This window comes from Pelophylax lessonae (assembly GCF_965119305.1).
Source record: "Pelophylax lessonae genome assembly, chromosome: 2".
Classification (NCBI taxonomy): domain Eukaryota; kingdom Metazoa; phylum Chordata; class Amphibia; order Anura; family Ranidae; genus Pelophylax; species Pelophylax lessonae.
The window spans coordinates 169,469,297-169,487,517 of record NC_138769.1 but is presented as its reverse complement, the minus strand read 5'-3'; the positions used below and the strand labels follow the sequence as shown (position 1 = coordinate 169,487,517).

The following is an 18,221-nucleotide window of genomic DNA, read 5'->3' as shown; positions in this document are numbered from 1 at the left end:
GTTCACTGCACCCCACAAAGGATTTTGTTCACTGCACCCCACAAAGATTGTGTTCACTGCACACCAAAAAGGATTGTGTTCACTGCACCCCAAAAAGATTTTGTTCACTGCACCCCAAAAAGATTGTGTTCACTGCAGCCCAAAAAGATTGTGTTCACTGCAGCCCAAAAAGATTGTGTTCACTGCAGCCCAAAAAGATTGTGTTCACTGCAGCCCAAAAAGATTGTGTTCACTGCAGCTCACACACAGAAAAATGGATGTGGATCACTGACACCTGCCTATCTCCAATCCCACACCACACAGCAATATCGATTGTAGTTTGTAGAACACAGTTTCCCTAAAATTCAGCAGACTCTGTCCCTAACAGGATTGAGAAGAGATCGTAGATCAGGATTGAGTGCAGATTCACCCCACCCCCCACACAGCAATATCGATTGTAGTTTGTAGAAGACACTGACCCTATAATTCAGCAGACTCTATCCCTAAAATGCCTACAACTCGCCCTGCCTAAACACTCCGACCTGTCCCTCAATTCTATCCGGACACAAATGGTTTTTTCCTGCCTATCTTTCCCTAATCAGCAGCCAGCACGTTGATGTGTGCTCTGTCCCTGAATCTAAGCAGCATAATGACGCCGCTGCGGCTGCCTCGAACTTATAAAGACTTGGTCACATGCTTCAGACGGCCAATCACAGCTACTGAGACATTTGCAGGCATGGCTGGGATGGCTTAAGGCACACCAGTTAAACGATTGTTGATTGGCTGTTGAAAGCCCGCCATGAAAAGAGCGCCAAAGCATGCAAAACCCGGAAATAAAACGACCGAACACGGATTTTTACCCGAACATACAGTAAAGTGTCCGTGTCCGTGTTCGGGTACAAAAAATCCAATTATTCGGTACGAACACGAATAATACAGTCCGTGTTCGCTCAACACTATCTGTATTCCATTTATGGAATGTATCCTGATAGTACAGGGATATGTTTATACTTCTGAGCTTGAGATGTTAACCCTTCCATGTTATTTGCTTTACATAAACAAACACGCTCACCCCTTGTTTAGAATGACAGTCTTGTGCGTGCTTAAAAAAAAAACAAGAGATGAATAGTTTAATTTATCTTTGCCTTTTGTTCTTGTACTTCTGTCTTCAGTCTTTAGAATCTGACCTCCAAACTTGCCTCATCCAAAGGGAACATTTGCCTGGTTACCTGCAATGGTGGGCTTTTAAGAATAATGTGAAGTCTTAGTCCCTTTTACAGCACTATCCTCAGGCCTCCAGCCTGATATCTTGTGAGAATGTCTCATATGTCCTGGCTACCAGCTTCCTCTGGCAGGGACTGTAACCTTGGCAGAAATCTTCATGTACGTAACGTCACGCTTTCCTTATCCAGAAGTCCTCCCGGATCAAAAAATGCTTGAAAAACACCATCCTAATGGTAATGTCAATCATCCTCGAACAAGCTGGGTCTTTTTTTTTTTCCTCTCCTTGCTGAACCGCAAGCTGTCAAGAGGTGGGGAAACACAGAAAATAAACTCACCCCCTGTAGAAGGATCATTTAATGAAGTCAAAGATAAATATACTTCATCTAGGTCCGCATTCTTCACCAAAATGTTCGAAATCCTTTTCATAGCAGAAATTGGAGACTCCTCAGCTCCTACGATACAAATATATTTTTTTTTTTTTTTGAGTAAAGTAAAACATAACAGAAATAGACATAAGGAGAGAGAGAGCTATATGACAGATGTTACATGCCTTCAGAGTGTAGGATGTCCTTTTCTCCTCTCTCTTTGAAGAACGTCTAACATGGTGCATTATTCTACTGTATGTAAAGATGACGTCAGCAAAAAATATGTCCAAAGAAGATAGTATTACCAAATATAAAAGTAACACCCACTCTTGCATATATGGTTTGAATCTATAGTAATGACACATAACTCCTTGTAACCTACTGACATAGAAACTCAGAATAGAAATACATACAAAGCAAAATTGCTTCTCTTTCCTTCACAAAGACATATTGAAGTAGCCATCAAAACTAACATATTACATTGTAACATTCATATGTATTTCAGAGACTTTTATCATTTAAAATAGTAATAAACTCTAAATCTCTAACAACTGCGAGCCAGGCCTTCTCCTCCAACATCAGATGCGCTTCTGGAAGAATGGTCAAACATTCCCATATTCATACTCCTAAACCTTGTGGGCAGCCTTCCCAGAAGAGTTGAAGCTGTTATTGCTGCAAAGGGCGGTCCATTAAAGTTCATGTGTGTCCCAATACTTTTGACAATATAGTATATATATGTGAAAATGAATGCCCTTTGGTATTCTCCACCCATTTTCTCCCCAAATAACATTATCTAAATATTACTGGAAAACTGAACCAAAATATACTAATTGAAGCAGCATGTGCTTTCTTTTGAACTCTCTATGGATGGTGCAGTTAACCAATCAAAAAGGAGATGCATGCCTATTACCTGAGCTAGGGGATTTATAACTTGTATGGCTTGATGGTGTTGAATTTGACCCTAAATATATAAAGGTTGTCTAACAGGCAAGAATAAAACCAACCAAGGAGGTCCCAAAAAACATGAAAAAAATCCCTTCTGCTTATCTTATAGTTGCAATAACATTTAAAACAAACTACAATGCTCAAAAAAATTTAAAGAAACACTTTGAAAACACATCAGATCTCAATGGAGAAAAATGTCATGCTGGATATATTTACTGATATGGACTGGGTAATGTGTTAGGAACGAAAGGATATCACATTGTTTGACGGAAATGAAAATTATCAACCTACAGAGGGCTAAATTCAAAGACACCCACCGAAAATCAAAGTGAAAAAATGATGCAGCAGGCTAGTCCATTTTGCTGAAATTTCATTGCAGCAACTCAAAATAATCTCAATAGTTTGTATGGCCCCCATGTGCTTGTCTGCATGCCTGACAACATTGGGGGCATGCTCTTAATGAGGGTATTTCCTCCCAGATCTGGATCAGGGCAGCACTGAGCTCCTGAACAGACTGAGGTGCAGCCTGGAGGCATCAGATTGACAGAAACATAATGTCCCACAGGTGTTCTATTGGATTTAGGTCAGGCGAGTGTGGTGGCCATTCAATGGTATCAATTCTTTCATCCTCCAGGAACTGGCTGCATACTCTCACCACATGAGGCCAGGCATTGTTGTGCAAAGTTTTTCATGAATATCTGACCTGATCGGTGTGTGGCTTGAATTTTGTTACTCTTTTGGATGACTTTAGAGATCATTATGCTTTTACACCTGTAGCACCCTACAGGTAGGTGCTAGGTAAATGTATAGTGGGCCTTGTCTGCCTAACAGCAGGGTTGTGATTATCTAGCTAGGGTGTCATGGCTTCCAGATGTGCCTGCTGAGGGGAGACGTGTCACCACTGGCTCCTGTGAGAGACTTCTCATAGGGCAGCGTGGGAAGCCCAATCAGGGGACACATCCCAGCTTGTAACTACCCCAGAAGGCAGATTATGCTGCAAAGGATTCTGGGAGTGGGTATAAGTATGGAGGGAAGTGCGTGGCACAGTGTCATTGGTGGGAGCAGAGTCCCAGGAAGGAGAGTGTGGCTGTCTCTCCTCCTGTCTCGGGGTGTCGTCTGAGTGTCCAGAGAGAGAGCTGAGTTGAGCTGCGGGGATCCGGAGTGCCGAGAGCCTGTGGAGAGCGAGAGGGGACCAGTCCCAGGAAAGCCTACACAGGTTGGGAGTACTGCGGATAGCCCCTTGGGGTCTGCCTGAAGTTAGAGGGGACCACTCTTGGAGAGGTTCTGGGATCCAGTTTCAGCTAGCTGTAAAGGGGGTACATAGTAAGTGGACCCTGAAGAGTTCAAGGTTAAAGGGGGCCCCTGTAGTTGGGCCCTGAAGTGTACAGAGTGTGTCAGTTAAAGCTACAGCCATACAGGATTCTACATCATACTACCTCAAGCCAGGCAGGGCAGAGGAAAGTATTCAGTGACTTTTACAGTACAACAGTGCCAGAGGTTCTACAGTTCTTAGTCCTGGATCTTCTGGACTACAAGTCAAGGATTCCGCACTTTTATTGTTCTACAGAGTGTTCTTAGAGTTAGTGAGCGTTGGCTGGTGCCGGCTGGCGTCAAGTAAGCGCCAACGGGAATTTTTCAGAAGCAAAGTCCCAAGTGTAATTAGTTGGAGCCTAAAAGAGTATCCCACTCATTCCCTTCTCCCATCCCCTTAAATAAAAAAATAAAAAAACACAAACAAAGATGCCGGAGTTGTCGTTGCTTCAGTTCTCACACCCAGGGTCGCAGCTCACATGGGCTGGAGAGGTTACCGGTACTGATGGCAGACCCACATCAGGCCATAGGCTTGGAAAACTTGCTACACACCTATTATGAACTGGAGTTTTTTCTTTAAAAACATTAAAGACAATTAAATATTAGGTTACATTTGAAGAATAGAAAATTCGGTCTTTACTTGCTGGAAAAGGTCTAAAATATAAAAACAAATGCAGTTCTATATCTAACAAGTAGCAAGCTGCATTAAATACAAATTTTATTTTTGATTTTTGTTATGCTTCAATCACAGCAGGAGCTCTAGCACTCCTTCCATTTTTTTTTTTTGTCAAAGCTTAATTAAACAAGTTGATATTAGAAGTTGATTAGCTAGAATGTACAGTTGCACTGAATTTTGCACTCTCTCCAGTTTTGGAAAATCAACTCCAATGTGTTCATGATCTGCTTTGGTAACAGTTCCATCAGACGTCCATGATATTGTAGCCCTTTATACTATACATATTATTCATACTTTTGTATTTTATAGCCCAAATAGAAGAAGTTGATGCCAAACCTTTGATAAAACTACTGAAACAGTCCTCCCTTCGCTGGCCAGTGCTCGAGTCTAACATCGGAAGTGAAGGGAAGTGGTCAGAGCGAAAGTTCAACTTTCTACAGACTATTGCAGAATTACGGGCGCAGTACAGTACATCAGTGTTCATGCGTGCCCTGGTGGGGACAGATGACAAACTATCAAATAACTTCATTATAAAGGTAGGACATTTGGTTGAAGCATTATCACTATTAGTAATTATCTTTTGGTTTCCTGCAATGATTGTTAGAGCTTTCTAATGTTCTTATGGCTTAAAGAATAAGTTCACCTTTGGAAACATGTTACATGTTCCCCCTGTTTTTAGGGTGGAACATGTAACATGTTCCCAATGCTGCAGCTGCTGCCGAATTCCCCCCCCCCCCCTCCTGTGACAGAAGGAAAAGTTCCCCGTACTAGCTGTCTATTTTTGAAATCAGCACACACAGCTCTGTGTGTGACGGAACTATAAGCCCCAACATATTTTGCAGCTGTTGGCTTGTAGTTCTCAATGAACTGTTGAGCACCATGGTCAGTGTATCCGCCTGCCTGTACAGGATTTCCGGGCACACGGATACACTAACAGATCTGCAGAAGACCTACATGGCACCAGGCTCCAAATAAATAAATAAATGCTACTTTTTTACCTGAAAAAAATGTGCATTTTTAATTTTTTTCAAAAAGTGAACCTATCCTTTAACTTATCCTTCTTTACCAATTACCATTCAAAATAAATGCAGTATTATTGTTAATCCCCACTTACATTATCACCAGTCTAAGATGACTAACTCTCTAAGCTGACTATTTGACAACCAAGTACTTGTTTTCATATTGTCTCCTTAACATGGCATTCCACTTTCATCAAGCTAACGGAGTATTTTCTTGTACTGGTGGTGTTGCCAAACTCAGATCCATAGTCATTTACTTGAGGTGCTTAAAGGCTGCCAAAAATCTTAAAATTACATAATGTTTTCATATTTATTGTTTTGGGCTTTATTGTTGGATGGCAATTCTGCTTTCATCAAGAAGCCCCTTTGTTCTTGGACCTGAATGGCATGAATCAACACTGTTGGACCCACGCTGACCAGTTGCTTCTGGGAAGATTTGGGGAACTTCAAAGCCTGCCTGAGATCTTGGAACTGGAACATAATCTCTGTTCTTCTGATGCAATGCAGATGTAGATTTTTTCTTACTTTAATAAGAACATGGAATATCCCTAAGTGTTAAACCCCTCCCTGTTAGCCCTAGTGACCATTATTACTGGGACATTAAAAGATGGGAGGTCCAAAACGTTATAGCTGTGATTGGAATGAAATGGAGGTTCTTTTCTATTTCTATTTCAGTGACAACTGCTTAAAAAGGGCTTAAACTCATTTTGGATTGATTTCCTTTATTTTCTTTTTTGTCTCTGACAAGTCAAGTGAAGGAAATTTTAGCAATTGGACACAGACAGCAAAATAAAAACCTGTAAGCTTTGGTTTTTATATATTATTTAACCCCTACGCAAATATGTGGCCCCACTGGACTGGGCTTTTTCAGAGAAAGAGAAGAGAAGAGAAGAGAATGAGAGGAGAGAGAACTGTGTGTACAAAAATTAACTAAAATAATAATATAAAAAATAAAAATACCTAGATCGAGGTTTGATCTAAGTCAGTGCCAGGGTTAGTGTTTGGGTCAGTATTTTTTTTTAAATTAGTATCAGTGACAGTTAGTGTCAGTGCGTTTTAGGTAGGAAAAAAAAAAGAAGCAAAATGCACACTATCGTTTCTGGGATGTACTACGGGCACAAACAACAAATAACATACACATATGTGGTATCGCTGCGAACGTCAGAAGCAGGAGAATTTATTTTGGGTTCTTCTTTGGCAGAAGGTTATGGTAGTAGCAAGAAATATACAGCTACATTTTAAAAAAAATGATTGTTTTTACTATTTTGCACCAGTTTTCCTTTGATAATAAAATAAAAATCAGGAGATATCCATTACCATTTAAAACTAAAAGAAAGCCCAATTTGTCCTGAAAAAAAAAAAAAAAAAAAAACATGGTATAATCCACCTGGCTGCACAAAGTAGTTGTGTAGTTGTGATGATATGTATGGTTTTACTAACACATGTCAAAGTTGTAAAATTGTGCTTAGGCATTCACATTTGATTTACCCTTAGGTAAGAAGGGGTTAAAGTGAAACTGTGCTTTGCCCATGCAAAGTAAAACTAACATTTTTCTCTACTTGGAAAAACACTTAAAAATGTATACACAGGAAATAAAGATTATGAGTCAAGCAATAGTGTAGAAGGTAATCAAACCCTTTTTTAGGGCCCATTCACACCAATGAGGCAAAATGCCATTGGTGTGTGCTTGGACACTGTGCTTATGTGCAGATCTGGCACATTACACTCTACATTTTATTGCAGAAATTTATTTTATTTTGTTCACTGCATTGCCGCTGTGATGCAGTGGTTTTCATCACAATCCAATGCGCTAAAAAAATACTGCAACTTTTTATCAACACACACACAACACCATTGCTGAACCGTCAGGAGCTGACAGATCAGCAATGTCTTTGGTTCAATATTAACCACTTCAGCTCCAAAAGAATTTACCCCCTTCATTAACAGGCCTTTTTTACATCTACTGTGTGTGTATATATATATATATATGTACACAGTATCTCACAAGAGTGAGTACACCCCTCACATTTTTGGTAAATCATTTATTATATCTTTTCATGTGACAACACTGAAGAAATGACACTTTGCTATAAAGTAAAATAGTGAGTGCACAGCTTGTATAACAGTGTACATTTGCTGTCCCCTCAAAATAACTCAACACACAGCCAATAATGTCTCAACCGCTGGCAACAAAAGTGAGTACACCCCTAAGTTAAAATGTCCAAATTGGGACCAAAGTGTCAATAATTTGTGTGGCCACCATTATTTTCCAGCAATGCCTTAAGCCTCTTGGGCATGGAGTTCACCAGAGCTTTACAGGTTGCCACTCTTCCACTCCTCCATGACGACATCATGGAGCTGGTTGATATTAGAAACCTTACGCTCCTCCAAATTCCGTTTAAAGAGGCCCCACAGATGCTCAATAGGGTTTAGGTCTGGAGACATGCTTGGCCAGTCCATCACCTTTACCCTAAGCTTCTTTAGCAAGGCAGTGGTCGTCTTGGAGCTGTGTTTGGGGTTGTTATCATGTTGAAATACTGCTCCCTCAATGAACTGTAGCTCCCATGTGTCGGCAGCACTCATGCAGCCCAAGACCATGACACTCCCACCACCATGCTTGACTGTAGGCAAGGCACACTTGTCTTTGTACTCCTCACCTGGTTGCCCCCAGATGCACTTGACCCCATCTGAACCAAATAAGTTTATCTTGATCTCATCAGACCACAAGACATGGTTCCAGTAATCCATGTTCTTAGTCTGCTGGTCTTCAGCAAACTGTTTGCAGGCTTTCTTGTGCATAATCTTTAGAAGAGGCTTCCTTCTGGGACGACAGCCATGCAGACCAATTTGATGCAGTGTGCGGCGTATGGCCTGAGCACTGACAGGCTGACCCCCCCCAACCCTTCAACCTCTGCAGCAATGCTGACAGCACTCATACGTCTATTTCTATTTTCCAAAGACAAACTGTGGATATGACGCTTAGCACGTGCACTCAACTTCTTTAGTTGACCATGGCGAGGCCTGTTCTGAGTTGAACCTGTCCTGTTAAACCACTGTATGGTCTTGGCCACTGTGCTGCAGCTCAGTTTCAGGGTCTTGGCAATCTTCTTATAGCCTAGGCCATCTTTATGTAGAGCAACTATTCTTTTTTTCAGATCCCCAGAGAGTTCTTTGCCATGAGGTGCCATGTTGAACTTCCAGTGACTAGTATGAGAGAGTGAGAGCGATAACACCAAATTTAACACACCTGCTCCCTATTCACACAGAGACCTTGTAACACTAATGAGTCACATGACACCGGGAGGGAAAATGGCTAATTGGGCCCAATTTGGACCTTTTTACTTAGGGGTGTATTCACTTTTGTTGCCAGCGGTTTAGACATTAATGGCTGTGTGTTGAGTTATTTTGAGGGGACAGGAAATTTACACTGTTATACAAGCTGTACACTCACTACTTTACATTGTAGCAAAGTGTCATTTCTTCAGTGTTGTCAAATGAAAAGATATAATCAAAAATTGACAAAAATGTGAGGAGTGTATATATATATATATTATAGTTGGAAAGATTCTATGGAAGAAATCCCCTCATGTCCTGTCCTGGTCAGTGGTGCTTTTACCGTAAATCCTCCTCACTCTGCCAGGAAAATAATATTTCCCCTGAACACAATAATATAGTACAGAACTGTATACTGACAGTACTATACTATATTATACTATCCTATACTGCACTATACAAAGCCATTATTTGTTTTTTTGGATATCTGTGCCCCACTGATCCTTGCATGATTTTTTTTTAAATAGGAAATTGTAGATAAGTTACAATATTGATTTTACATATATTTTAATTTACAGTTTGATCAAGCATCCCTGTCATTATTATCTCATGAGGATTATCTTGACAACAGTACAACAGCAAAAAGAGTAAGTTCAGCTACTGAATTAATATTTTAAATGTGCTGTTTTTTAGAAACAGGTTCGTACGCTGCAATATTTTCACCAGGGCCTGTCTATTGGAGTCATAGCTAAAGGGTATACAGAAATATTTAAAACATGCAAGCAAGTCTAATTTAACCTACACTCTCTGCATATTAGCCCTAAAGATTTGTAATATTCATAGCACAAGTCTATGACAGGAGCCGTGGTGTGTGTAGATTATTAGGATACAGCAAATATGTGTGATAGATCAGCACCTGAGAGAAAATAGGGATGTGGACCTTCAATATGAGTCAATGGATGAATCTATGATAAATCAATCATTCTGTACATGTAGAGAAAAGGAGAGGACCTGGCTGCTGTAACTTTCACCGTATCAAAATACCTAGGGCAACATAATGTCTATTTACGGTCTAGTACACATGCAATCAGGTTGTTACACCCTCTATACTAATATCATCGAAGGATAAAGCTACTTCTAACTAAGTTGAGGCCAACTTCCCTTTAACCTCTTCCACTGACTGTGCTCTACCCTGGCTCTGGAGGTTCATCATCTTCCCTGAGCTGGAAGGCTGTGGTGTAAACTGCATGCACAGCCATTTGTCCATGGACACTAATGGAGAAGCTGTTTACAAGGAGTCAGTTTCCCTCTTTTGCTATAAGCGCTTCTTTTTTAAATGCTTCTTCTTTAAATGTCCCACTAAGTAGATTTCCTTAATTTCCTGCCCCTAAGACACAACAGGAAAGCTCTCCAAAGTTAATGGAATCCCTTAGAGAATTTCCATGGTAGTAACTCTAAAATTTTAAATTTCCTATCACTTTCTGCTTTCTGTAACAGTGGACCTCAGGACGAATAGAGGTGTGAATGTTTCCAGCAGGAACAAAGCCAGCAAAAAATCTGTAAAGAAGGTCTACCCCTTCAACTTACTTCAAAATTTAAAGCAAAATGCATTTAAATACTTTAAAGTAGAACTAAAGGCACATTTATTTTTTTAATAGAGTAAGGGAGGGTTAAAATTCCTGTAAGTTTATTTTTTCTGTGTCCCTTTGGGGAAGTTTCCCTTTGCTTCCTGACGCATAGCCAAGGCAGGCAGCAAGAAAAAATCCCTCCAAAGTGACAAAATCCCTGTTTGTCACCAGAGTCACCACAACTAGTGCCCTGATTGGAAGATTTTTCTCTGTTTCTGTTCTGATGACAACCCAAAATTCAAGATTTTCTGTCACTTTGACTATTGGTGATGATGTTAAACAGGACATGTTAGATTAATCGGAGGAATCTGGCAGCAATAAGAACCTGACAGGTGTTCAATGTATCTCCACTTTATTCAAAACTAAAAAAAAAAAAAAAATAATTCCGCTTTTAGTTATACTTTAAGGATATATGCTTTGAGAGAATAATTGAAGCTATCTTCTTTCATAAAATGTTTGTTCTCTAATTACCATGCTGATCTTCTGACAACATAGTCTCAGACTCAGTCACTGGCCCAGAGTAGGGATGAGAATTAGGTTCCCAGCTACCAAGGGTCTGTTGCACAGCTTTGGAATTGGTGAAGTTTGTGAATCACCCCGACTTTGGCTGAAAACTTTATAAATTAAATTTTAGCATTGAAATATGTCCCCCATGGGGAGTGCCCAGCTTCCAATGTCTTTTGTTTGATAATAACTTGTTTATTACATCTCACGTGGCCAGAATTTTATAACAAGATTTGCCTCTATAGACTTTAATAGGTTCAAACTGATTTGATCATCCCTATGCCAGAGAAATTATGCAGTCAGTGAGTTTAGAACTTCTGATTTGCATACTTGTTACTGGCCAGTGGCTCAAAAAGTATTAAAGTCAGTAGGACAGTTTAACACCCAGGCAAATAGCATTTTCAGAAATGTATTTTTTTTCAAAGCAGGTTTCCTTTAAAAATACGTTTCTGCTGACCATATTAAGGGCTATTCCGATGTTGACTTGAATTTGCAGGCAGAAACACAGATGAGCTTCCCTTGGTGCAGATTATGGATGCCAGTTATTGATCCAGCTTTATATGCCATCAAAAGCACAATGCAAGGTCATTCTGTCTCCCATAAGCAAAAGTCCCATCAACCTTTTCTAGTCTGTTTAGCAGCAAATGAAGTGATTTTATTTCTGTGGGCCTTGCTGCAGCACAAAGGTAGAATGCTGTTTTATTTGATTTTTATCTATCATTCTTTTTTTTTTTTGCTTGAATTTCGACTCGTACTTCTCAATCTAGAGAACAGCTAGGCTACTTTTTTCTTGCTTTTAAAATTACTTTAAAGAAATATTACATCTGATAAACACAATATTCTGGCACCATGAAAATATTATGGAAAATAATTGTTCTTTTTATTGTCTTCAGTATAAATCTGATTGTGTGGTTAGACTATCAAATATACAGTAAAATACAATATATAAAAATATTTATAAAACAAAAGCAAAGATGTACATGTTAATACTGATAATGATGTGCTAAAACAAATCAGTTCATTTTTTCTGTAAGGAAACATATTTTTATTAAGGTATACAAAATTGTGTTTTTATACATAGAAAGGTACCAGAAAGTGCATACATGTTCTGATTTACAGAAGCATATGGAAGACAATAAAAGCTACTTTTTTTAGCCTCTGTACACAAAGTCAAAGTATCTCTTCTACAGCAATATATCCTATGAAATCATATTGATATATTGATAAAACCTTCAGCAAACAACCTATGGATGGGAAGTAGAGGGGAATAGGAAAGGAGGAAATAGGGTCTAGTGCAGTAGGAATTTCTCTCAGGTCATAGATGTTAGATATAACAAATCCACAGGTCCTAAACTGCTTCAAATTTAGTCTGTGAGCTATTAAAAATGCTGGCTAACCAATCGCCATGATTCAACTAAAAGAGAAGTGAGGACAAAGACTCTTTGGCCATACTTCTCTTCTGGGTCACATGAGTGCGCTTACTTTTGTGCTCCTGTGACCCAGAGTCAGCTTATAGCAGTCTATTGACCACTATCATGCCATTGTTTACTATTATGATCGCTGTGATTGGCCAAAGATGTCACATGGCACAGGGCCATTGTAATTGGCCCTGTACCATGTGATCACTGTGACCAATCACAGAGATCACAGTAGTAAGCAATGACTTCATAAATGACAGCCATTGTTTTTTATTGAAAATGCGATTGCTGTAATTGGTCAGCAATCACATGGTACCAGGGTGGAGCACAGAGGTCTGTTTCTAGTGGACACAGTGGTAACAGATCGCACCACTGTGCTCTCCCAGGGGCATACACAAGGTACGCTTCTGGAAGGATATACGGGTACTTCCTCCCAGGAACAACGTTTGTCCTGCCCAGCCATATATGTTCAGTGGTCGGGCAGCGAGCAGTTAGAGCCGGTTCACACTAGCGCGACTTGTCAGGCGACTTGTCAGCCTGACAAATCGCGCACCGTCGCGGTCCATTGACCTCTACAGGACCCATCCTAATAGGAGCGTCACAAGTCGCTCCGACTTAGAAAAAGGGTCCTGTACTACTTCGGGCGACCTCGGAGCGACTTGCATAGACTTCCATTATGTGAAGTCCCTGCAAGTCGCTCCGAAGTCGTGGTGCATTGTAATGCACAAGTCGCCCCCGAAGTAGTAAGGAGTCGTGTTGCCCCAGTGTGAACCGACTCTTAAAGTGCCTTAGTAATTCTACTAAAGACAACAAATACAGAGTTGGACAGGGTTTTGTGTGGATATAGCAGATATCAATGTGTTACTTATCTCAGTAGTAGAAGTACAGGTGTCAAACATGAGTAAAACAAAATCTAGAGTTGAGGTAATGACCTACCTCAATGCAAACTAATGTTGTTAGCTAAAAGATGAACCTACACTTCTGGTGGAACACTCATCACAAATCACAAAACAAAATTCCTGTATTAATTCATAGCAAGTGTGTTTCTGCATAAGCAGAGAATTAAAACAGCCATGTATATAAGTAGGTGCTGAAAAACAACCTTAGAAAGATCTCCAGTGCCCCTTCCCAGATTCCTATAGTCTTGTGTAGTTGTATTGGACATGCTGAAGGTGGCTGCTGCTGTCAACGGTTCAAAACTATCAGCAAATTTGCCTAGGTTTGTTTTTCAAAAAGTAAGGTCTTTTTGAAATTCCTGAACTTCCTAAACTTTGCGGTGAATCCCCCACTGAAGGGGTTGAATCTTGTAATATAATTGTTGCCATTCAAAAAGCTAATAAACAAGCCATTATAAAAGAAAAGCATTGAAAGCCACACATGTTGGACATGTACCAATGTTATTTCTAACAGCTCCTATACACATTGACAATATAGCTTCTGTAATGCCCACCCTTTTATAGAAAGTGGGCTGGGTTATAAGTTCCTTCAAATTATATTGGCTGTAGGGACTCAGCTGACTAGATTCAAATGCTACATACTTCATTTTAGGTTGTTGTTTCTTCTTCATGGTGCACCTTTGAAGTATATGGTCAAAAGTTTATGATGTTCATCACACGTCTGTGGGTGGATTAGTAGTACTGTTTTTTTTTTTTAATGCTAAAATGGTCTGATGTTTGCAATGTATTTAACTGGCTTGTGCATTGCCGGTGTTTGTAGGTGTGTGTTGGGATATGTTTTTATATCAGTAACTTGTGCACACCAGAGAAATGCTTGATTGCTTGGTGATTGTTTCCTACTCTCTTTAGAAAAGTATTCAAGTTTTTAATGTGTGCGCATCCTGATAAAGTGTTAGTTTTGTATAAATGTCCCAGTGGATTCCAGTATTGTAGCAATGCAAATAATATATATAGTCAAATCTCTTTAAAAGGTCTGGCCATGTATGGATAGCCTACAAAATGCCAAACGAAATATAAAACCTGCTTGCTAAGCAAATTTTATACATCTAGCATAAAGTGTTCTTTGCTCGGTGCCATAGTTCTTCCTACTGGCTGCTGAGTTCTTTAGTAACATAGTAGCCTTGCTTGTAGCTGGGGACATGCTATCCAGCACACTGGAAGTGTCACATAGCAATGGCGCTGGTAGCTCTGAAAAGGATGGTCTTGGTGTCTGCCGAAGATGTATGTATTCACCTTCTTCTATTATAGGGGGCAGCTACCTGGATTATTTTTGGGAAATAACAGGGTCACTTCAGAGGACCCTATTGCTTGCTTTGAATAAATGGTTAAGTTTCGCTCAAATTTTCATAAATCAGCTCATCTGTGCTTGATTGTATAAAATGTAATATCCCTGCTATCAATTAAAAAAATCCACAGAAATTGAAACTATTGGAATGGGTATTGAAAAGTTTTGTAACAACTGCAATGGTTCTACTGGTTGATGCAACTTATAAATAAGTTACCGTATTTATCGGCGTATAACACGCACTTTTTCCTCCTAAAAATGGAGGGCAAAACACCAGTGCGTGTTATACGCTGATCTAGTAAAAAAAAAACAGTCCAGGCAGCGCTGAGAGGCAGAGGAGGGGGGCGGGCCGGGCTGAGTATAAGGAAGGACGAGCGGTGTCTGTCATAGGAAGTCCCGCCTCCTATGATAGACAGCACAGTGGTCCAATGCAGGGACGCGGGACATGTGACGTCTATCATAGGTAGACGCTGCGACTTCTGATGACAGCGGTCGCTCATCCTCGCTTCCCCTCGGTCTGGCCCACCCCCCTCCTCTGCTTCTCAGCGCTGCCTGGACTGTTTAGCTTTTATAGCTTTTATTAAATAGCTTTTATTTTATAGACTTCTTCTTCCATGAGTTCTTTAGGAGAGCTTTTGTTCCAATAATTGCACACAAGTGTATTGATTTTTAGATATTGGTTATACTATTGTCCTAACAGTCATTTATGAATTATCATTGGCACATCTAGCACAGTGTGCCTGGTTAAATATTAATGAATGAAGAGTATTCAAGGTTTCCTGTATAAGCTTTATATCTGTAGGGTAAAGGTATGAGTGTGACCTGTATATATAGAGCAATTGAAGTCATAAACTGGTGATAAGCACAGTCAGTAAATAGAAGAGCCTTCATACCTGGTGGGTTGATTTTCCAGAGCCTGCAAAATCTGGTGCAACTATCTATATCACCTTACTTCAGCTTGTTCCTTTACAGTGATTGTAAAGTGATATACATATATATATATATATATATAAAAAAAAGTTCTGAGTTCAATGCTGTTTATTTCAAATTTAAGCTTTTTTCCTAAAACTTCCCTCCTAAATTTGAGGTGCGTGTTATACGCCAATAAATACGGTAATTAAATAAAAAATAAAAACATATCTTTTGATCCCACATTTAAAAAAAAACACATTCACGTTTGCTTTAAGAGAACAATCCTTCTGTCAATTGAAAAGCAGCTAATTTGATAGATGAAGAAGATTAATGGCAGTTGAAAGTTTTTGCACTTCCAGTCATTGTAATCAACAGTAACTTTCAAACCTCATGACTGTATAAATCATGAGTGCTTTTATCTGATTGCATTTGTTCATTGTAGCTTAGTAGGAGTCATTTAAAAACTCCTTTGTAGTTGACAAATGGTCTTGGATGAATGAAAGGAAAAGATGGAGGGTCTTTATATCTTAGTCAATACTGTCAAAGGGTAAGGGATATATTCTGCTGCAAATACAGTTTAAAATCCCTGGAAAGGCTTTTATCTAAGTGTAGTCATTTATTTGTCTTTACTGTTTTCTCACAATATGTAAAACCCACCATCATGTTCTATAAATTGTATCAAGCTACAACTCCAAAAGAAGAATGATAATAATAATAATATTACTGATAATGATTATAATATTATTGATAATTATTTATGATCATCTAACACGCAATTAAAAGGGAACAAGTAAAAGCAGGAAAATAGTAGGAATAAACAATTTTCTTTACATTAACAGTACAAGACATACTGCCCACCAAAAAAAGAAACACATGTTGAAGCTTAGGGGGAGAGGGGTGGTGGCTGGGGGTGTGCACACCGAATAGTTAAAGCTTAAAAGCACCAGTAATAGATATACTGTGTTATTTCATTTGTTGCAAGTTAGTACAATTGTGAAACAGTTCTGTAACAACAGGTTATACAGTACAGCACTTGCTAGGACAACACCTAGCCATTTTCCATTTGATATGATTTTGTTTATCTGTACCTTCCAAATATGCAAAACTGTCAGATAATTTATTTGCAATACGTTCACAAGTCTAAAAAAATAGCCAGTATTGTCATCCTGTCCATTATTATTGGGCTAGACCAGAACTCTTTTAGTGTGCAACAATTCAACAACTTCAAAATTCAAGTTATGGAATCAGGCAAGTGGGAGTTATATAATATAATCAATGGCAACCTGATATTTATAACAGAAATATTCATATTATACTGATTTTATTACACCTTACTACCATAGATATGGGATATACCACTGACACCCACTCTCAAAAATTATATATACATACTGTGTATATATATATATATATATATATATATATATATATATATTTATACACACACAGTATCTCACAAAAGTGAGTACACCCCTCACATTTTTGTAAATATCTTATTATATATTTTCATGTGACAACACTGAAGAAATTACACTTTGCTAAAATGTAAAGTAGTGAGTGTCCAGCTTGTATAACAGTGTAAATTGTCTGTCCCCTCAAAATAACTCAACACACACCCATTAACTGCTAAAGGACTGCCCGCCGCAGTTTTATTGCGACAGGCAGGCCCTCCTGCGTGAACTGGAGTAGTACTACATCAATCGCGCGCCTGGTGCTAGAGCGGCGAGCACGCGCCACTGGCGGCACGCGCCCGCCTGCCCCAACTCGGCAGCGGGGATGCCAAAGCATGGGGCTGGCACCCGTGATTGCCGCCAGCCACCCGCAGTCGCTCCCCGCTGAGAGAGAAGAACGATCAGCTGTTGTAAACACAGCTGACCGTTCTTCTTTCTGGAATAATCACAAAGCGACTGTGATCCTTCTATATAGGATCACAGGTCTCTATGATCATTTCAAAAGCCCATCCCCCCCACAGTTAGAAATACTCCCCTAGGCTTACATTTACCCCTTGATCACCAACTAGGTTAACCCCTTCCTTGCCAATGTCATTATTACAGTAACAGTGCATATTTTTAGCACTGATTACTGTAGTAATGTCACTGGTCCCCCCAAAAGTGTCAAAAATGTCAGTTAGAGGTCCAATCTGTCTGCCACAATGCCGCAGTCGCCAACATTGCAGATCGCTGCCATTACTAGTAAAAAAAAAAAAAATAAAAATGACATAAATCTTTCCCCTAGCTTACAGACGTGATTACTTTTGCGCAAACCAATCAAAATATGCTTATTGTGATTTTTTTTTTTACCAAAAATATGTAGCAGAATACAAATTGGCCTAAAATTATGAAAAAATCAGATTTTTACATTTTTTTTGGGAATGTTATATAGCAGAAAGTGAAAACAATTGTTTTTTTTTTTTTTTTTTTTCAGAATAGCCGCTCTTTTTTTGTTTTAAGTGCAAAAAAATAAAAATCGCACAGGTGATCAAATACCACCAAAAGAAAGCTCTATTTGTAGGTAAACAAGGACCTCAATTTTATTTGGGTACAACATCGCACGACCGCGCAATTTTCCATTAAAGTAACACAGTGCCGAATCGCAAACAATTGCCTGGTCATTAAGGGGGCAAATCCTTCTGGTCCTGAAGTGGTTAATGTCTAAACCGCTGGCAAAAAAAGTGAGTACACCCTTCTGGATTCATGCCACAGGGCAGTAAAGTGGATTTCTGCCCT

The 18,221-nt window shown here is 39.4% G+C and overlaps 1 protein-coding gene across 1 annotated transcript in view; it reads left to right on the top strand.

Annotated features, from left to right (window-relative positions):
• PHEX (phosphate regulating endopeptidase X-linked) overlaps positions 1–18,221 on the top strand; it is a 309,157-nt gene that overhangs the window by 132,952 nt on the left and 157,984 nt on the right. The window contains exons 5-6 of the mRNA XM_082245817.1: positions 4,810–5,036; positions 9,371–9,439. Coding sequence (XP_082101943.1) covers positions 4,810–5,036; positions 9,371–9,439 — 296 coding nt within the window. The remainder of the gene's footprint in view (positions 1–4,809; positions 5,037–9,370; positions 9,440–18,221) is intronic.